Raw genomic sequence first — 22,470 nt, forward strand, 5'->3', positions numbered from 1 at the left:
TATTGTATGCATATCTAAAGAAATACTTACACCTGCTGAGACAGTTGTTGACTGGTCAGCGAATCTTATAGCCTCTGATATTATATCATTTTGGAAGGAAGGAGTATTAGTGCCTACGGGATGGAGAGGTTGGCGGCTTATCTCGGCCTGCCGAACATCTGCATTGCCATTGGAACAAGTCCCAGGCTGCGAAGATGATGGAGCTTCAGATCTCAGATTAGAATCCTCTAGTTTGCGAAGCAAAAGTTGGAACTGGTCTAGGACGTTGTTTTGGAAAATGATAAATGTTTCTCTAAGCGTTGTAATTTGCCTTTTGAATCCTGGAGAAATCGCCTGATATTTTTTCTTTCACAACAGCAGCTACAGATTCGAAATCTATGACCTCTGATGTTGCTGTGTGTTTTGTCTGCTTCGGCTTCACCTTCTTACGGTTAGTGGCCTCTAATTTTGCCTCCTCACGCATCTTGATGACGTCCAGCGTTGTTGCTCCTCCAACGAAACTAGAATTTTTGAAAGGATACTTCTGGTCAACAAGAGTCAACAGATTTTCCACAGCCAAAACATCTTCATCGTCTGACCATGAGTATTCTGGGGAGTCGTGAAAGTGTTCTTTCTCTTCCAGTATAACGGACCGCACTTGGACCTAACAGTAAAGTTAATGAGAAAAAAAAATGTCATTAGTGCTTAGAACATGAGATTGTATACATAAAAAAGAAGTGTTGGTATCAAATCCACATGTAAGAATTCAAAGAAAGTTATAGTTGATACCTTTCCTGATGCGTCTGAGTCGCGAGCATCTCCTGGGCTGATGGTTCTCTTTGCGTTTTTGTCTTCATCTGCTATGTCATCATCCTCCCCGCCATCGCCTTCAGAGCCAGAAGAAGAGCCGTCGTTAGCGACCTCTGTTAGAGCGGGTATGGCTTCAACCATGACAAGTTGCAGTGAAAGCACAAATCCTTTCAAGGCAATGGTGTTTTGGGACAGAGAGACCTCATTCCTCTCTTTGATACTAGTCATGAGCATATCAAAAGATAGCCTGCCCCAAGGATATGAGAAGAAATCATCTAAATTTTTGATACGCTCAGCAAAAACTTGAGATATGCGTGGTGTGTGAGTGGTTGGTAAAATGACAGCATATAGAAAAGCCAGTAAGGCATATTTGATGCGAATGTCTCTGTCCGTGACCGTTCTTTTTTTGAGCATTTTCACCACTGAGGTCACTGGGACCTCTGTCATCGTGCCGAACAACTCCCCCCAGTAAGGTTTTTTCGAAAGAAATTTCTCTGAATTTTTTTTTTGGTGTTTGGGAAGCTTGCCGCAATTCATCCCGGTGATGTATGCAAATTCTCGGAGTGAGAATCTTATAGGTTTGCCGGAGAAAATGAACCAAGCTTCGTGTTTCTTGTCGACTTTAAGCTGCCGGGAGATGATGAAACGACCAAATCGTCCAGAAAAAGATGGTTTGTCCGCGATTTCAACGGGCTTTCCAAAGGGTGAGCTTCTGATAGTATCCACTTCATCGGGGTGTAGAGCGTTCAGAATTTGCCGGATTGCATGTGGTTTGTGGTAAGGCGTGACCCTAACTCCAACCGGTTCAGGAAGGGTAAGCAGCAGAGGTGAATCATCTTCTCCTTCCATTCGATCAGTGGATTTGCAGAGAGCGATTTCGGCGAAGATGATGAATCGAGAAGAGAGAGAGAGAGCGATGAAGATAATCTTGAAATTATATGATACTTTAGTATATGTTTCAACCTCGAGAATAATGTAGTTCTCGATAGAAACAATATTCAAAAGATCTGGTAAGATATCTTTAGATTTTGCTACTGAGCAAATCTAGTGATTTGTACTTCGTATGTTTTGTATAGTTTTCTAGACATAAAACGAATGAAACGATTTAGGGGCATAATAGTCTAACAACGTGATGAACAGTCGAGTAAAAGTATGTTGGGGTCAAAAACGGTTATCTCGAAATCAACGGCTAAGTCTATTTGTCATACGGAAGAATAAGGAAGAAACGGGAAGTGATCTAAGTTTGGATAGGCCGAACGACAAGGAATCCGCCTTGAAACTTCAAAGAGCCCGTTCTCTCAAACCGTGAGGACCCAGAGAACGATCAAGATATCAAATCGAAGCCCTCGTCGAGACGCACGTGCTGGTCCTGGCCGCCGCGGCTAGCCCCCGTGCTGGTCCTGGTCGCCGGGCGGCTAAGCCCCCGTGCTGGTCCTTGCCGCCGGGAAACTTCAAAGAGCCCGTTCTCTCAAACCGTGAGGACCCAGAAAACGATCAACATATCAAATCGAAGCCCTCGTCGAGACGCACGTGCTGGTCGTAGCCGCCGGCGGCTAGCCCCCGTGCTGGCCGTGGCCGCCGGCGGCTAGCGCCCGTGCTGGCCGTGGCCGCCGGCGGCTAGCGCCCGTGCTGGCCGTGGCCGCCGGCGGCTAGCGCCCGTGCTGGCCTAGGCCGCCGGGCGGCTAGCCCCGTGCTGGCCGTGGCCGCCGGCGCTAGCGCCCGTGCTGGCCGTGGCCGCCGGGCGGCTAGCCCCGTGCTGGCCGTGGCCGCCGGCGGCTAGCGCCCGTGCTGGCCGTGGCCGCCGGGCGGCTAGCCCCGTGCTGGCCGTGGCCGCCGGCGGCTACCGCCCGTGCTGGCCATGGCCGCCGGGCGGCTAGCCCCGTGCTGGCTCGGGTCTTCGGATAACGATCTTCGGTCTGAAGTTTGTACTTTGAGTTTTTCTCAAGTCCTCGCAGGACGAATCATCGAGATTCCGTGTACGAAACTCCAGTCCTTACTCCAATCAAAGACCGTCGGAAACACTTCGGAAACTCGTAAGGTATCAACCGGAAGGAAGATCTTAAATTCTTCGTACGAAACAGCGATGGTTATCTTAAGGCACCACTTGTCTCAACTCTACGAATGAATGAAGAACTTCCGGAGAGATCGTAGAAAACCACGGAAGTCCTGGAAACGGCCCGAAAGGGACTAAACACGATCGGACAGTCCGTTTACGATTATCTGAGATAGATACGACGATTTACGTTTATCTTTGCATAGCGAGATAAATGCTAAATTTCCGGAAGGATAAATGTCAAGTTTCCCGAAGATAAATGTCAAGTTTCCCGATGAAAGCCGACGAAAATGGAAAGAAGCCCGCCTTGCGGCCCAGGAGGAGAATAGACCGTCATAAGAAGGAGTATATAAAGGAGCTTTGGGAGAGGAAGAAAGGCAGAGCGAAAATCATTAAGAGAGAGAGAAATCCGAGATTGGAGACCTAGAAAGCTCCTGTTAGGTTAAGAACTTAGAATTTAGGCGGTAGACTAGCAAGGTAGGACCTAGAACGTCCGGCCGCCTCTCGTTCTATTTTCATCTTGTCCGCAGGCTCCTGTCTCTCTCGGAAGGATCTAACAATCCTTTTACTTAGAGTTCCGCTCATAGAAACCCTAGGCGTTATTCTCGACACGCCCGTTTCTATGACAAACGCTCATACTAGACGAACTCCGCCAGGCAGTTCGATCTCTTGTTCAAATCTTTCCAACTGAACTACGTCCGACTTGATCCTCGAAAGGGGTACGTAGGCAGCCTTTCTCAAGGTCCAGTCCCAACTCTTAACAAAACCTTGTTGTACATAGAGTTCCGCACATAGAAACCCTAGGCATTATTCTCGACATGCCCGTTTCTATGACTAACGCTCGTACTAGACGAACTCCGCCAGGCAGTTCGATCTCTTGTTCAAACAACTCCAACTGAACTACGTCCGACTTGATCCTCGAAAGGGGTACGTAGGCAGCCTTCCTTAAGGTCCAGTCTCAAATCTTAATAAAACATTTCCGCATTTATTTGATCACTTGTCGTTGGTTGTCGCAGAGAATCCGGACCTTCAGGGAAAGTTAGGTTTACTTAGCTTTCCTCCGATTTACTTACTTAAAATCGACAGTGCGAATTTCGGTTCCCACAGTTTGGCGCTAGAAGGAGGGGAGGTCGGATTCTCTTACTCAAAAACCTACGATTGGTAACAACAGCATGGCCACATCACCTGTCCGCAACATCGTGTCATTCGGGGACAGAGCAACGGCTGGTCAAGCCAAACCTCACGACGAACTCCTCGTTATCAGACTAACGATCCAGGACATCGACGTAGCAAGAATATTGGTCGACACCGGATGCTTGACAAATGTTATATATAAGAACGCTCTCGAGAGGATGGGAATCGACCTAAGCGCTATCACGGACGATCCCAACCCAATAATCGGACTCTCAGGAAACATCACAATGACCCTCGGCTCAGTCGATCTCTCGGTCAGAGCCGGGAGCGTCACGAAGATGGTGGAGTTTTTGGTAGTCGACGGTCCAGCAGCATATAACGCGATCGTCGGGACTCCGTGGTTAAATTCCTTGCGAGCAATCCCCTCGACTTTCCATCTGTGCCTCAAATTTCCGACCCTCCTCAGAGTTGAAACAATACAAGGAGATCGTAAAGCGCCGCAAGTCTGCTTGGCCGCTGGGTTAAAACGAAAAAACTCTGAGTCCGAAACTAACCCAAAAAAGCAAGCAACTCACGAACCAGCATCGCAGGACCCTCCAGAAATCTTCTGGCAGTCGCAAAGAGCTGAGGTCCTGGAAGGAAAACGTGAGCCCACTTGCGAACCAGTAATTTCGGTCTGCCTCGACGAGACTAACCCAGAGCGGTGCGTGGAGATTGGAGCCAATCTCCGCAATCTATTGAAAGCAGAACTCACCGCATGTCTCAAGAAGAACCTTAAATGGCAAGTGTGCGTCGACTTTACTGATCTCAACAAAGCATGCCCGAAGGATTGTTTTCCGCTTCCGCACATCGACCGTCTGGTCGAGACAACCGCAGGAAACAAACTCCTATCGTCCATGGACACAACCCCCCTCGTTTGGGATTATCTAAGAAAGACTTCGGTAAAATTCATAAAAAGACTTGGTAATGGAGACGGATTCCTGCCTGCCGTATAAAACGGCTATGGTTAGCTTGAACACCAGTTGCCTTAACTATACGGGGAATTGAAACCTTTCGGAAAAACCAGCGTCACATCGACGGCTTTTTCTAAAGAAAAATCGTAAAAACGTCTAAGGCCCAAGACAGCCCAAAAGGGGCCCGAATCACGGCTAAACGACCCACATACGATTTTAGGAAGGATCGAGCCCAAAGCTGATATGACGGTCTGATTACCAAGTAGAGTTTCGACTGAAAATGCTTTTTAGAATTTCTCCTGGAAATCGCGGAGAAACCCCAAACTACTCATGAAACAGAAAGCACGACTGATCGGGTTACCAATCAGCGTTTCTAATGATAAAATTCGATAACATTTTACGGAACACCTTTCGTAAAATAAATTCTCGAAAATATTTCACGAGACAGCTTTTGCATGATTAAACTCGACAACATTTTACAAAACAGTTTCCGTAAAATTAACTCGACAACATTTTGTGAAATAACTCTCGTAAAATAAAAGGTCAACAACGTTCTAAGAAACATTTTCTACACAAGGAAAAACCTACGGAAAACAAACAAGAACGCAAAAACACGCACAAGTCGAAGGAACCGAGCAGCCGACTCCGGTCGTGGCCGTGCCGCGGGCGGCTAGCGCCCGTGCTGGCCGTGGCCGCCGGCGGCTAGCCCCGTGCTGGCCGTGGCCGCCGGGCGGCTAGCCCCGTGCTGGCCGTGGCCGCCGGCGGCTAGCGCCCGTGCTGGCCGTGGCCGCCGGGCGGCTAGCCCCGTGCTGGCCGTGGCCGCCGGCGGCTAGCGCCCGTGCTGGCCGTGGCCGCCGGGCGGCTAGCCCCGTGCTGGCCGTGGCCGCCGGCGGCTAGCGCCCGTGCTGGCCGTGGCCGCCGGGCGGCTAGCCCCGCGCTGGCCGTGGCCGCCGGCGGCTAGCGCCCGTGCTGGCCGTGGTCGCCGGGCGGCTAGCCCCGTGCTGGCTCGGGTCGTCGGACGGCTAGTCTTCGTGCGTAAGTTCTAGGCCCCCGGGTCGTCAGAAATCCGTGTTTTGCGACTTTCCGAGATCCCGCAAACAAAACTCCTTTTCTTGCTCCAAGATTTCGAAGAATCCATAAGACGTCAACGGACAGGAAGACTTCGTATAAAACGGTGATGGTTATCTTAAAACACCATTTCCCTCGGCAATGGATCGAAGATCTTCCGAAAGACTCGACATCCAAGTGTTGGCTAGCCCCCGTGCTGCCTCTAGGCGCCGGACGACTAGCGCACCCGTACTGCGCTGGTTATCGGGCGACACAACATTCGTCAAGCACGGCAAATCCTCGCAAAACTATTCCGACGATAGTCCAATCCAATACTTTGCACCTTTCGTAAAATAATCCTAGACAATACTTCACGAGACAGCTTCTGCGCGACTAAACTCGACAACATTTTACGAAACAGTTTCTGTAAAATTAACTCGACAACATTTTGTTGAAAAACTCTCGTAAAGTAAAAGCTCGGCAATATTTTACGAAATATCATTCGTAAAGAAAAACAATATCATAAGCTTCTTGACCTGACCAGTTCACTCATAGCTTGACGAAATATCAAGTCTCACTCAAGTGACGTCTTGCCAATCATTTTCGCTTGTCCGCCCACCTTAGCCTTCTTCGAGTTTCGCCTACTTCTCCTCCCTTTGCTTCAACGATTCTGCACTATTCCTTCGGGTACATGGTCGATTTAACCAGCAGTACGAGGAAACGAGGATATGAACTTAGGCGAAGACCTTTGACAATAAAACGTTAGAAGACAAAGAGGAACGGACATGAGGCAATCTCGAGTAATCAATGAGACTAAGGTATGTCCGACTTAGAAAATTTTATCATAGGAAAGGAATGGGAACGTCTTGTAAACCGCCGTAAAATTTAGGGAACTTAGGACCTAGGTGGAAAGTCTAGCTAGCTAAGTCTTAGGCATTTTCTTCCAGTTTCGTTCTATTGTTCCTTGACTGTTTAGGCATAACGCGCAAACCGATCTAATCTCTCGAAAAACCGAGAAACGATCGCCGCGCATCCTTGGCATACTCTTTCCGCTTCCGTGAGACTAATGGCACGACGGAGAGCTACAAAATTAACGAAATAACCTTCGGTAAAACTTCATGAGTAACCCGAAGCAACTTTCGCCAAAAAAAACGAAACCTAAAGTGGAAAATCGTTTCGAAAAGCCATCACCCATAACTTGGAAAACTCCTCTATGATTGGCATGTCTATCTCGACGAACTCTATTCGGCCCTCGGCCAACTACGTCTTTCCATAAAGCCCGAACATGCACTCGACATCGCCATTAAGGACAATCGTCAACTAAACACGATCTTAACGGTAACACAAAGGGTCATGGACTGGTCTTTTACCAACGACTTCCTTGGCTAAACGGCTGAAGTCAGCCTCCATGCCGGTCTACAATACTTAGCGACCACCGCTCCAACCGTGTAACGGCTAAAAAAGACAATCCACGATTTGTCGTAAAACGACAAACGGATATTATGCAAGCAGTTTGTCGTATAACCCAAAATCGGAAATCATACGATAACGAAACTCGATCCTAACAACCAAATGGTTAAACGGAAAATCTTAAACTTATCATCAAATCGATTAAGTTCTATACGCCCCATAAAACGCGGCACGAAAAGAAACGCTCGTAGCAAAGCTCCCAGAGCTATACGAGTCATTCTTACAAAAACAAATCTCAGAAGGCCAACACTTCACGAAACATAGTGAAGTTAGACGCTTCCCCCTGGTAAAATTTACGCGACCCTTCGGTCCTAAATCCTCAACACAATTCGCCAACTACTAAACGGCTGCGACAACGGATCCAGTATCCATGAAACGATTATCACATCCAGACACATGTCTCTCATCGCTTACACCTAAAATCGCTCTCTAAAAAGTAGCATACGGACCAAGCGACAAAATCACAATCCGAAGTGACTACTCGGATTCTATCCTTAACACTTGACGAAAGTATAAATCAAATCATAAGCGAAAGCCCATAATCCTCTTATGGCATGAGAAAAATAAAATCACAGCACTGCGAGACGTCGCTTCGTGCTCGGATAAACATTTTTCGATAACAAATTCATACGCCTTCAAAACGGCATCATTTCGTTGTTGCTGATCACAACAAACGAACTCTAACGTCCTAAACAGACAAGCCACCTAAGGGTAGGCTCTTTTACATCCGACAAGGATCCCATAGCGCGCTATACAAAAAATCCAAATTTGGTTCAGCACTTCGTAAAGGAAGTAGCTCGATTCGTGCCCAGACAAATCATATAAGCCGATACCACTTCGCGGATTTTAAAACGGTACGAATCAGGTTAAAATCACAAACAGGCAAAACGAAAGCCGATTTGTCATCGCACAGCCTCAGTCTGAGAGTAAACCTAGGTCTTGCCCTAAACCCAGCCTTGCTGGTATCTTAACATCTCATAGGCAAAGCGTCAACGACGCGAGATCCCAAAACTTGTCTCTTCACTCAAGTCTGAACGTTTTCACGAATTTTCGCGTAAATCGTAAACCGCAGGAAAATCTCGCTTTGTACAAACTACGGATACGGTGATCGTCAGGGAGGCAGGAATGAGACGACAACTCACACCCTGCCCCTCTAACTTCGACAAACAGAAGTTCTAAACGCAAAATATTTTATAAATGCATACCGCGAATTCAATACAACGCCCTAAAAAGGGCAGGGACTCAAAGCCACCAACGGCCAGTCCCGAAATCATACATAATGGCCAACCAACGGCCGAAATGTAATCAAAATAAAAATCTCTAAAGGGATTGATAAACCTAGACGCTCCCCGGAGCATCACCTTCATCCTCAAAACTCACCCAAAGTAGGAACGGTCTCACCGTCGCCTCCATTGGTCGCACCACCACTGCATGTCTCATATGCGCCGGCTTCGCGATCCTTGACTGCGTGGTCCTGGTCCTCCGAACCCTCCGAATGCAGGACAAGGGTGCACACGGATTTCAGACCAGCAAGAATCGAGTCGAAGTTGAGCAACGAACTCACGGTCTTCCCGACGTCACGTTCAAGATCGCCAATCAAAGGTGATGTGGATTTCCGCAATGAAATACTCTTAGCCAAAAATTTCGATTTTCAACTCATAATCTTCCGCCCGCAAGATCGCTCCCGCATCTTGCATGCTGGGGGGCTAACTGTTGGGGTCAAAAACGGTTATCTCGAAATCAACGGCTAAGTCTATTTGTCATACGAAAGAATAAGGAAGAAACGGGAAGTGATCTAAGTTTGGATAGGCCGAACGACAAGGAATCCGCCTTGAAACTTCAAAGAGCCCGTTCTCTCAAACCGTGAGGACCCAGAGAACGATCAAGATATCAAATCGAAGCCCTCGTCGAGACGCACGTGCTGGTCCTGGCCGCCGGCGGCTAGCCCCCGTGCTGGTCCTGGCCGCCGGGCGGCTAAGCCCCCGTGCTGGTCCTTGCCGCCGGGAAACTTCAAAGAGCCCGTTCTCTCAAACCGTGAGGACCCAGAAAACGATCAACATATCAAATCGAAGCCCTCGTCGAGACGCACGTGCTGGTCGTAGCCGCCGGGCGGCTAGCCCCCGTGCTGGCCGTGGCCGCCGGCGGCTAGCGCCCGTGCTGGCCGTGGCCGCCGGCGGCTAGCGCCCGTGCTGGCCGTGGCCGCCGGCGGCTAGCGCCCGTGCTGGCCGTGGCCGCCGGGCGGCTAGCCCCGTGCTGGCCGTGGCCGCCGGCGGCTAGCGCCCGTGCTGGCCGTGGCCGCCGGGCGGCTAGCCCCGTGCTGGCCGTGGCCGCCGGCGGCTAGCGCCCGTGCTGGCCGTGGCCGCCGGGCGGCTAGCCCCGTGCTGGCCGTGGCCGCCGGCGGCTACCGCCCGTGCTGGCCATGGCCGCCGGGCGGCTAGCCCCGTGCTGGCTCGGGTCTTCGGATAACGATCTTCGGTCTGAAGTTTGTACTTTGAGTTTTTCTCAAGTCCTCGCAGGACGAATCATCGAGATTCCGTGTACGAAACTCCAGTCCTTACTCCAATCAAAGACCGTCGGAAACACTTCGGAAACTCGTAAGGTATCAACCGGAAGGAAGATCTTAAATTCTTCGTACGAAACAGCGATGGTTATCTTAAGACACCACTCGTCTCAACTCTACGAATGAATGAAGAACTTCCGGAGAGATCGTAGAAAACCACGGAAGTCCTGGAAACGGCCCGAAAGGGACTAAACACGATCGGACAGTCCGTTTACGATTATCTGAGATAGATACGACGATTTACGTTTATCTTTGCATAGCGAGATAAATGCTAAATTTCCGGAAGGATAAATGTCAAGTTTCCCGAAGATAAATGTCAAGTTTCCCGATGAAAGCCGACGAAAATGGAAAGAAGCCCGCCTTGCGGCCCAGGAGGAGAATAGACCGTCATAAGAAGGAGTATATAAAGGAGCTTTGGGAGAGGAAGAAAGGCAGAGCGAAAATCATTAAGAGAGAGAGAAATCCGAGATTGGAGACCTAGAAAGCTCCTGTTAGGTTAAGAACTTAGAATTTAGGCGGTAGACTAGCAAGGTAGGACCTAGAACGTCCGGCCGCCTCTCGTTCTATTTTCATCTTGTCCGCAGGCTCCTGTCTCTCTCGGAAGGATCTAACAATCCTTTTACTTAGAGTTCCGCTCATAGAAACCCTAGGCGTTATTCTCGACACGCCCGTTTCTATGACAAACGCTCATACTAGACGAACTCCGCCAGGCAGTTCGATCTCTTGTTCAAATCTTTCCAACTGAACTACGTCCGACTTGATCCTCGAAAGGGGTACGTAGGCAGCCTTTCTCAAGGTCCAGTCCCAACTCTTAACAAAACCCTTGTTGTACATAGAGTTCCGCACATAGAAACCCTAGGCATTATTCTCGACATGCCCGTTTCTATGACTAACGCTCGTACTAGACGAACTCCGCCAGGCAGTTCGATCTCTTGTTCAAACAACTCCAACTGAACTACGTCCGACTTGATCCTCGAAAGGGGTACGTAGGCAGCCTTCCTTAAGGTCCAGTCTCAAATCTTAATAAAACATTTCCGCATTTATTTGATCACTTGTCGTTGGTTGTCGCAGAGAATCCGGACCTTCAGGGAAAGTTAGGTTTACTTAGCTTTCCTCCGATTTACTTACTTAAAATCGACAGTGCGAATTTCGGTTCCCACAAAGTAGACGTTTGGTAAGCTGTTAAATATGGCATAATGTCTTGGTATGGATCCTAATTTCTCTACAAAAAAGACAAAAGAAAAATAATTAAACTAAGTGCAAGTCCTAATCACCTTAGGCTAATCTTAAAACCACCATCACTCGCAATAAAGCGCGTGAAAGCTTAAAGAGTCTCTTAAGTTTCTCACCTACTTAGTAAGAGAAGGAGAAGAGATAATATCATCAGGCAACACGGAAACGTCCCGGAAACTTCTTTCCTTTCACGCGTTTCAGTTCTCTTTATATTAACTCTCCTTCCTTCCCCTCGTCAATTCACCAAACATCCTCTCAAATTCGCTTCTAGTGTTTCCCTAAATTCTAAAACTTTCTCTCCAATTTCGACTTCTTGAAACCATGGTTCGTTGTAGCAACAACCTCGTAGGTATACTCAACTTCATCGTCTTCCTCCTCTCTATTCCCATCTTAGCTGGAGGAATCTGGCTCAGCCAAAACGGCTCAACGGAGTGTGAGCGTTTCCTGGACAAACCCGTGATCGCTCTCGGAGTTTTCCTCATGGTTGTAGCAATCGCTGGTTTGATTGGTTCCTGTTGCAGAGTTACATGGCTTCTCTGGACTTACCTCTTTGTCATGTTCCTCTTGATTCTCCTCGTCTTCTCCGTAACGGTTTTCGCCTTTGTCGTTACTAACAAAGGCGCAGGCGAGAAGGTTTCTGGGAGAGGGTATAAAGAGTATAGACTTGGAGATTACTCTAACTGGTTGCAGAAACGTGTGGACAGCGACAAGAACTGGAATAAGATTAGGAGTTGTCTCGTTGACAGCAAGGTTTGTTCTAAGCTTGAAGCTAAGCTTGTTAATGTTCCTGTCACCAACTTCTACAACGAACATCTTACTGCCCTTCAGGTAAACGATTCTTATATATGCTTTAGTTTTGGTTGGAATCATGGATCTGATTCCTTACTGTCTTAAAGTGCCTCTGCTTTTTAGGGTTTTAGGTTTGGTAAGATTGCGATCAGGTCAAACTTTTTGATCTTTAAAGTCACTTTTTCTCTGATTCTCAGAACTTTTGATTCTGTTCTAATTTCCCTTTAAAAAATCTAAACATTTTATTTTTAGCAATAAGTTTCAAAAATTGGGAATCTTGTTTTGTGAATATGGACTAATGACATTTTAGACATGAGAGCAGATCCTCTTTCTGAATGTTGCTCTGCCTTAAGCTGCAACTAACCAACGGATCTTTGTTTTTTTTTGTTATAGTCTGGTTGCTGCAAACCCTCGGAACAATGCCAATTTACTTACATAAGTGCCACAAACTGGACCAAGACGGCTGGACCACATGCTAATCCAGACTGCCAAAGCTGGGACAACGCACCAAACAAGCTCTGCTTCGATTGCCAATCTTGCAAGGCGGGTCTTCTCGACAACGTCAAGAGCGCATGGAAGAAAGTTGCAGTAGTGAACATCATCGTCCTTGTCTTCCTTATCATTGTCTACTCTGTTGGTTGCTGTGCTTTTAGGAACAACAAGAGAGATGACAGTTATGGCTATGGATATAAGCCTTGAAGGCTTTTGAGTGTTTTAGAACAGAGATTCGTTCATTGTTCTTTATGACACGCAGTGCTGGAGTTTGCTTTTATGTTTTTATGGATTTAACATCTTGGTGTTTTGAGACCTATTGCTTGTACAGCTCTCTTATGATACTTGTTAGTGTGTTCTGGCTAAACCATGATATTGTTTAATTATATGTTCTTTTTCTCATTTTTCTCTAACCATACTATGATTTTTTGAACTACTCGTTGAGGAACAGAGAAGCCTCGTTTGTAAAAATAACTTTAACATAGATCTAGGCTGTAGCATTGGAAGGAATTAAGAACGTCTTCTAAGACGACTGCGTCAAAACAAAAATTAACGAGCAACTCATTCGTAGAATTTCAATATGAATGTGAAACAAGACTAAAAGAGTATGAATTCACAAGCAAAATAAATTTTCAAACACATGAGTGTTTTCAAGTTTTTTTTTTTTTTTTTTTAACGGCAAACGGCTATTCTATTACTCAAGCTTGAGGTGGTCTGGGTAACCAGACCGGAATAGAATAACCAACAAAATGTAACTTGCTATGGAAGGATCTAGCTGTGTTAGCTAAAATATCTGAAATCTGATTATGCGCTCTTGGAACATAAGAAATCTTGAAGTCCGGGAAGCATATGAGCAGTGTCTCTATCCTCTCTAATTCCGTAGCAAAACTTGGCCAAGCCTGAGGTTCCTTGATCATTGCGATCAAATCTTTGCAGTCTGTTCCGAAGTTCTGGCATGTTGAATATTGAAGCATGTTCTCCATCGCCCATCTCAGTGCTTCCACTTCTGAGTACAGAGCTGATTCTCTTCTGGGGAAGTTGTGTGAACCCATGAGTTACGTCTTCCCCCACTGTCCAACCAGACCCATCCACATCCACTAAATTGAGCAAGCGCTATCCATGATCCATCCAGTAAGCAAACATATCCCAAGCTTATGACTTGGGGTTCCTGTATAGTACTCTCTTGTACTACTGGCGGTATCACATTGGCATTAAACCAAGCTTGACACTCACTTTCAGCATATCGGACTAGTTCTAATGGATCTCTGTCTATCACATTGGCATTAAACCAAGTTTATTTTAAGTCATGGAAAACATTTATATTATGTTGACATTTTTCTTGTTATATATTCAAAGTTTGTTGTTTATTAGTACTATAAAATACTAGGAAAGGAACCCCATCGCACGGGAACTCATTTCTTAAAATATATATTAAATTTTATACAATTTGTCAATAGGGAAATAATATGTATCATAAAAAGATCTTGCATGCAACTATATTTATTTATTGATAAAACTAAAATCTATATATTTATTTGTAGGTTGGTTGTAACAAAATTACAAATATATTAATACCACTTATTAAGATATGTTAACAATTTTTTAAAAATGTTTTTTTATATATGAGAAGATATAACTCTAAAATATTAATTGTAGAAAGACACTTATTGGAATATTTGACTAATATTTTTTGAAAAAAATCCAATATTTGCATGTTAGAAAAACAAAATTAATCTCAGTTTTTAATGAAAAGACACACCCTTCAACATTAAATGAGATTTCTTATTATTATTTATTTTAATATAATTTTTTAATGAGAAGACACAACCCTTAAAAGTAATAATTTTATAAATATATTTATTGGGATATTTTAGCTACTTTTTATAACTTTTTCAATAGTTCGATGTCGAAAAAACAAACTAATTTCAGTTTTTTATGAAAAGATGCAACCTTTCAACATGGGGTTCTTATTATTAATTTTTAAAATATAATTTGTTTTAATAGTGGAAAAATAATAAAAGTCATTAATTTCCTGAGATATTTTACTATTTAAAAAAAATTCCAATTGTTGCGTATTGGAACTAATCTCATTAAAGAAATGTTAAAGGTTATGTCTTTTCATCTTAAAAGTTTCAGTGATTTTAAAAATTATCAAAAAATATAAATATGTATATTTTCATCTTATCCCCTTTGTAAAGAACTTAAAAATTGTTTAAATATCTAAGAATGAGTATTTTCATTCTAAAAAAAATGTATTTGTAAGAAAATTATCAATATATATATTATGATGATGTATTTTTTTTCTTTTTCAACTGCAGTAATTTTTTAGCCAGTAGTGAAAGGTGAAGACTAATTTTTAGCCAGGTCCATAGGGCTTCTTACACCGGGTTTAAAAAAAAAAGAGGAAAAAAATATGAAAAAGGAAAAGAAAAGAGAAAACCGGTGTTTAAATTGGGATTATAAGGATTGGTAAGGATTCCTACGTGGCACATTAATATTCGACTGCAGCTTAATGTCTCTCTCTCCTTCTTCGGGTTTTCTCCCGAAATCAGTTTTGTTTCTCTTCCTCCTCCAAAGCTCGATCTCTCCATTTTCTCCATTGAAAATATGTTGATCTTCTTCTCTGTCGATTCTCTGTCGATTATGAAGTTGATGGCCACTTTATTTGCCATTTCCGTCACTACGTGTCGATGTCGTTTCTCTCCCATGCTCTGAAGCTCTGATAAAGATCAGGAGAGAAAATGATATTCTTCAGAGGAATCAGCTTCAAGAGAAAGAAAAGATCGAGGAAAGGATGAAAGTCATACAAGAGGCAAGATAAGTACAAACATCCCTTTTCGGTAGAAAAATAACTTGTAAAAACTGATGTCGATGATGATTTTGCATGATGATCTTGAGGAAGGTGAAATATTTTACTAGTAGATTATCGTGTGTCTGTTGAAAAAAAATCAAATATTTTGCATAGAAACCGAGTTAGTGTTGGTTGATTTTAACAAGTGATGATGATAATCTTGGGTTCCTTGGTTGAATTTAACTAGTGATGATGCTTAAGCTTCGTGTGACTGTTGAAAAAAATGAAGTTTTTTTGCATAGAAACAGAGTTTGGGTAGTTTGATTTTAACAAGTCATGATGATGAGATTAGTGTTTTTGTTTTCGTATTCTTAGATAGAAACAGAGTCCCCATGTGTATTCTTGTTGTTTTTTGTTTTTTGTTTCTCTTTACAGAGAACAAGATTTTAATTTTACTTTTTTTTGTTTGTTGTGTGACGGTTGAGGATGTGCGTGGAAGAAAGTTGCTGAGTTTGTCTTTTCATTCATTACAGAACCCACTCTCACAAAAGGCAACGGATTCAATGTCATCAAAGCTTCTATCTTTCATTTCACAGCTGGGAAGAGGTAAGTAGGTTTTCTTTTAATGGTTGTTAGATATTGATTAGGTTGGGAATTAAATAGACTTTGAAGTGATTTACTTTTAGTTTGCGTTGTTGTTTTAGTTTTAGGTAAAGATATTGATTGCCATTAACAACTAAAAACTTTAACAACTTAAAACTTCAACAACTAAAAAACTTTAACAACATTAAAATTGCCTTTAAAACTTTAACAACTAAAAACTTTAACAACTATAAAACTTGACTCAAAAGCTATTTCCTTCTCCAAAGCTAATCCCTTCTCCAGCTATTTCCTTCTCTTTTATTCTTTCCTTCTCCTTTAGACATGTTTATGGATCCATATAGTCAACATTGTAGCTTTCAAAACCTCTTAAACAGTCAAAACCTCTTAAACAGTCAACAACCAAACACTCAACACCCTTATAAGTCCGTCCCTCGTGAGCCTAGTATAGAACTCTCTGCGTTGGATGCCTATGTGTTCGGTTCACAATGGACTGAAGATGGCAGCGAAGATGCAGAGACTGTATCTGACCGTAAAGTGAGACGTAAATGATCACCAACAGAAGAAGGTGTGCTCATAAGTGCTTGGTTAAACACCTCCAAAGATCCACTGGTTGGAAATGAGCAGAAAGCAATTGCGTTTTGTAAACGAATTGCTGCTTATTTTGTTGCAAGTCCAAATCTGGCTGGTTTGCAAAAGAGAGAGCCAAAGCAGTGTAAACAAATGTGGGGAACGATTAATGAGGGCGTGTGTAAGTTTGTTGGCTGTTATGAAGCTGCAATGAAATAGAGATCGAGTGGACAGAACGAGAATAACGTTTTGAAGATGGCTCACGAGATTTTCTACAATGATTACAAGGTGAAGTTCACATTGGAGCATCAATGGTTGGAGCTTCGCCATGATCAGAAATGGTGTGAAGCTTCTTCTACTAAAGATAAAGTTCAGTCAAAAAGAAGGAAGTTAGAAGACCAATCCGCACAGTCAACTCACCTTGCAAATTACTAGTATGTTAATTAATGCCTCTGATAAACCAATTGAACTAATTTGACTCTTTCATGGTGGGAAATGTTCTATCGATAGGTTTTGGAGATGGCCATGGAACTGGGCCCTGGCATTCCTCAGAGGTGCCTGTGTGGAGCATTGACAGTGGTTTAACATCGAAAACCAAGGAAAACCCTGGTCGCAGATTCTACAGATGTGGAGTAATTTTTGGTGAAAACCACGTGTTCAAGTGGGCTAATGATGCCATACTGGAGGAGATAGAAGCATTGACCATAAAGCAGTCGGCAATGGAGAATGACCTGATTGAAATCAAGGAACACGTTCTGGACATGAAGAAAGACATTACTAAGATTGTTGAAGTCGTTGCGGCATTTTCTACCAAGCTTCGAAAGTAGCTTATCGTTTGAACAAGTGATGAATTGCTTAGCGTTTGTTGTGACCCAGTGTTTGTGACCATCATTTTCTACCTGATGTCTTTATTGATAAACACATTTTTATGCATCGACAGCAGTTGTATGAATGTTTATTCCGGTTAGGATGACTGTTTGGTTATGCCTTGATTGTTATATATATATATATATAATTTTGTTGGTCGTCGTCACAAAAAATTATAACTCTATACTTTCTCTTAACCGTCCAAAAGACTTACAATACCCGAGTTCAGAAATACTAAGTGGAATACAAACATATTAAACATAGAACTTGATGGTCTTTTTAAATCAGAACCCACCCTCTGTATCGCTCTCCTCCGAAGATGTGTTGTCCACATTAGCAGTAGGGCGTGGCTGGGCATCGGGTTCCTTTGAGACACATGCCAAACTTAGAGTCAGTGTTGGGCCGGGAAGAGTGTTGTTGAGCCTCTCTATTGTTGTTCCAGCAGCTCCCTCCACAACACTAGCTCCGTTGTCTGAGTAAGAAGCTACACTTAGTTTTTTTAAGTTGTAGTAAACAATTACAAGACTATTGAAAATATGTAGTCAAGATGTATACCTTGATTTCCGAGCTCCCTGGGTGCCATGGCTGGTCCTAACTGATTGCAAATTATAGCAGTGGACCCAGTTGAGGATTCCCCTTGACTTAGTCCTAGTTCGGTTTTGTTGTTGTTGGCAATGAGGAAAACCCCTTCCACAGACTGGTAATTTTCTTCAATGATCTCGTTCCAGAATGCTGAGTCAGCTGTGACAAGGCGACCATCCCTTTGAACGTTGTAGAACTGAGGATAGTCCAACAAATTCAACTCAACATCCTAAAGCACCGATGGTGCTTCTGCGGCGGGGATTCGTGTTAGGGGCTGAGGCTTAAAAGGAACGATCGCTCATGTGTTGCAAACAAAAAGCGGTATGAGTTGGTCCTTATTATAAAATTTGGTAGAGGTGAAGGATTCTAACTAGCCTTCCAAGAAACCTAATCAACACGATAATATGTTTTTAGCCGGTTAGAAAATGATACATACCTCTGGTTCCTACTACGGTTCCATTCCCTGTCCTATCCATCTGAGAAGCATCCACCATCTCATCATCATCATCATCATCATCAAGTTGAATGATCTCCACTCCTTGGACTACCCCGGAAGATGCTTGGGTTCGCAGAACCCTGTCCGCATATCCCATTTCTAGCGCTACAGGGTGGAGGATAAGCATCATTTCTAGCGCTACAGGGTGGAGGATAAGCATCTCTTTCTCTCCAAATATCTCATTTATAACCCTCTCACTCGTAAGAAGCCTTTAACCCAAAACCAAGCCTGAAATAATAAAATTATATTAGTATAATATATAGAGGAGCATAGTATGTGAAGAACATATAATCTTTTACATCACTTACCCTCGTAACTTGCTCTAGATCTTTCATCCTGAGTAGCACCGACCATGTAGGTTGAAGAACCTTTCGTGAAATCAGAACGAGACAGGAATTGAAACTCAGCAATTTTCTTTGCTCCAGATTTAACAAGAGTGTTATCTCAGCAGGTGGGGGCCTCCGGGTGATTAAACTGACAAGGTCAGATGTCGTAGCAACCGTTATCGGCGGTGAAGGTCCACTTGGGAACATCATCCAGTCAGGCATCCCGTATGTTATCAGAACCGGAGTAGCCAAACCGAGCATGTATTTTTCCCTAACCGTAGCATCGATGACCTCTAAGGTTTCAGGGGAATCCATGTACATAGCGAAGCCGTAATCTTGATGGTTTGGGACAAAGTGCCACTGTTCTTGACCGTTCTTCTTCCAATCTCCACGCCAGATTCGAAAAACACGACCCATATCTTGAGATACACAACAATATATAAATAAGTTTCAATCGAAGGATTCAATCATTTGAAAAACATAGATTTAATGCTCGACAAAAATTAATAGACAGACATATCAACGGAATCGCTTTTACACATTTAAAGCTGCATAATAAAAAGAATAAATCCATCACCTTTTTAACATTTAGATCTACTGCGTTTCCCTGAAATGGAGAGACCGTGTAAGACTTTTTATAGACGCCCACATATTTTACCTAGATCTTCTCGTACACGAATCACAGAGAAATCTATTGCTAGATTTCGTGTACAAGTGTGCCGTTTGCGTCAAACTTATCTCAAAAACACTGTATAATTTTTTTTACCGATGCAATTACTTATAATGTAAACGAAATCTTTATGTTATCCTGCCAAATCTAGGTAAATATATTTTGTCAGAACTGAAACCCTAGAAGCCTACAACCGAGAAGGGTATTGCTGAAGCGTCAGGGGTAGGATCGTCTTTTTCACTCCTATTTTGATGACGCGTCAGATCAATTTTTCGGTCTTTGCCGTTCTGCTAATATATCCATCTTCCTTTGTTTTTAGCCTAAATTGCTCTATAATTAATTTTTATTTATTTATCATGTATTCCACTGTCATTCAACATACATAATGGAAGTAATATTTACTTTATCTACATTATCATTAACTATGTAGTGAACCAAGAAAACATAAGACTTCTAGTATACATTTTGATCACATTGGCCAACTCCTGCAAACCAAAAGAACACCTATATAAGCAACAAATGCACTTAATCATATACTGTTCATATGCTTATAAATATTGTTATAGGTAGTCAGGAACCTATTAAACCATATCATGTAAACATGGACATATGATTTCGTGCGTATTCTATTTCTCTATTGACAAATTGAGAGAGCTAATTATCATCTTTCATAACTGTGATCATAACTAATACTTTAAGGTAGCTTCAGTTCATTTATATACACTAAAAACAAACAAAATCATTTCCTTAGATTAACCTAAACTTAGTAAAATAACATAACAATCACTTCTAAACACATTAACTGGCTAATATTATCACACTCGGATTTAAAGTGTAGATTGATATTTTAAATTTACAAGTTGCAAGAAGTTCACTATATACACTAAATGAACTAACATAACAAATCCCTAGAAGATATATATCACTTATATACATAAAACCTTATTACGACATTTTTTATGGTTATCACAAACGGAAATGCAATTAGAATAATAAAATGGCTTTGATCATAACTGATGCTTTAAATCAGCTATGGTTCACCTATGTACACTAAAAACCACACAACATCATTTCTTTATATTAACTTGAACTCGATAAAACAGCACAACATGAAAAATTCACATCTAATCACATTATTAGCTGATTATATCATTAGACTCATATATAAAGTGTAGGTAGTACATGCTTTTATAGTTTGTAAGAAATTCATCTATAACCACTAAAAAACAAAAATTTCACCTCTATACACTAACATCACAAAACACAATTCTTATTGTTTGAAATATAACAAATTTAAACTAGTTTAGTATTTGATAAAGAATACCAAAGGATGCAAAGTAACAACTTTTGTTGGCAAATGGATTTTTCCGCGCTCGTTTGACCTGCCCCGCAACGAGATCAGTTCATGCGGGTCTCAGCGGATCGGACCACCGCGGTCCTTAAAATGGCTGACCAATCCCTTCCCGCCTATTACACGGGCCTTAGCGGGTTGGCTTGCAGGACAATGATTCTTCAATAACCTGCATACACCAAACAACATGATCAAACATGCAATAATATTGTTAAAAGTATTTACGTTTTGACTCAGAAACATAAATTAATGTATACATCTACGCTTTAAAACCTATATTCTGTCAAGCCATAAAAGAAAGTGTTCAACTCAAGTATGTATTGTTTGTAACAAGCACTTACGTTTGTTAAGTTTATAGCGTTTGTGATATTTTCAAGCATGTATGTTTGTGTTTAGTGTATTTGGTGATTGTTACAAGGGCGTACATTTGTGAAAAAAAATTGTTTCTTATATATCACTTACGTTTAACTCAAGTTTCTTACATTCAATGATCAAAATCTTTGGTTTGTTACAAATTTACAAGAACATGTCTTAAACAGAACAAGTCGGCATATCTAAGCACCAACTTAATGATAAATACAAGCCATATCAGAAGAGTGACTTAATATCCGACTTAAAATCATAAACAATCACAAGAGAAACTTAATATCAGACTTTTAAGATCACACTTATTACTCTATAAGACAACAATTAGAACAAAAAACTTTATCATCAAGCAACTTAAATCACATATCAACTTATGAGACATATAACATCTGTATTACATATATAACTTATGGAATTAAAAAATTTGTATTACAGACATATTATTTTATCTAACCTAATTTATTCAATGAGCATACACAAATTTGCAGGTAACCCATGATCATTCACAGTTATTGCTATATTAACATATATTATTTGAGTGTGAGAAGCGGAACATTAACTTTGAAACATTAATGTTAGTAAGTGATATGTGATAACATGATTTTTCTAAGATCCTATTCAAATGCTGAAGTATAAAGGATGTCAATCCAATTCTAAGAGAACATGAACCACTAGGAACGCATGACCATGCTTAAGCTAAATGCTATCAAGATATGATAAGAGATTATACTAGAATAAGACTAGAAATGCAATAAAGCAAGAGACTTTCTTAAGATTATGAGATGAGAGGACTCATGGGTTAAGGGACTTAGACCGGTGGTGATCAAACTCAAACTAAGGTGCCAGCTTTCAATCAATCTATCTACCTTAGACCTAGACACAAGACTAAACAAACTCTATCTCTAGATGAATGCTCATTTGCTTCCAAAACTCAAGCATCAAATCTCTTTGGTTGAATGTTTAGGAAGCAATCATTAAAAATAAGTCTAATAGCCATCTTAACACCTTTAACAACAAATCTCTTTGGTAGAGTATGTTAAAAGCTTAGGAGAGTTGGTTCAGACATTTCATCGAACACTTTGTGGGTGGGAAATGTCTAGAATTCAACTTTAGAGAGGCCAGCCCTAAAGAAGCATTAAAAACACTCTACTAGCAAGGAATAAGAAGAATCTACACCTGAACACCTTAGATCAAGCCTAATCACCCTTAATCTCCATAACCCATGAATCCAAAAGTGGATCTACTCACTAATCACCATGATTACTCTTGAACCCATGAGGTTTCCAAGCTTAATCATGTTTAAGAAAGATGAATAAGAAATTATAAACACT

General features: G+C 42.4%; 1 protein-coding gene and 1 long non-coding RNA gene across 2 annotated transcripts; both read left to right on the forward strand.

Annotated features, from left to right (window-relative positions):
• The first annotated feature begins 9,792 nt into the window (after positions 1-9,792).
• On the forward strand, positions 9,793-12,922 carry LOC108830474 (tetraspanin-8). Its single transcript, XM_018604065.2, has 2 exons — positions 9,793-12,067; positions 12,422-12,922. Exons 1-2 carry the CDS (start codon positions 11,561-11,563, stop codon positions 12,725-12,727), a joined length of 813 nt encoding a protein of 270 aa, XP_018459567.1. The 5' UTR covers positions 9,793-11,560; the 3' UTR covers positions 12,728-12,922.
• A 2,100-nt stretch (positions 12,923-15,022) lies between these two features.
• On the forward strand, positions 15,023-19,828 carry LOC108830477 (uncharacterized). Its single transcript, XR_001946192.2, has 2 exons — positions 15,023-15,917; positions 19,574-19,828. It is a non-coding gene; the product is annotated as an uncharacterized LOC108830477 (long non-coding RNA).
• The last annotated feature ends 2,642 nt before the right edge of the window (positions 19,829-22,470 follow it).

This window comes from Raphanus sativus, chromosome 3 (assembly GCF_000801105.2).
Source record: "Raphanus sativus cultivar WK10039 chromosome 3, ASM80110v3, whole genome shotgun sequence".
NCBI classification, from domain to species: Eukaryota; Viridiplantae; Streptophyta; class Magnoliopsida; order Brassicales; family Brassicaceae; genus Raphanus; species Raphanus sativus.

Bases quoted from the DNA above. Each gene is read 5' to 3' on its own strand.
- LOC108830474 (XM_018604065.2), top strand. From the start codon at position 11,561: ATGGTTCGTTGTAGCAACAACCTCGTAGGTATACTCAACTTCATCGTC. The intron at 12,068-12,421 runs GTAAACGATTCT...TTTTTGTTATAG, and splicing joins AACATCTTACTGCCCTTCAG to TCTGGTTGCTGCAAACCCTC.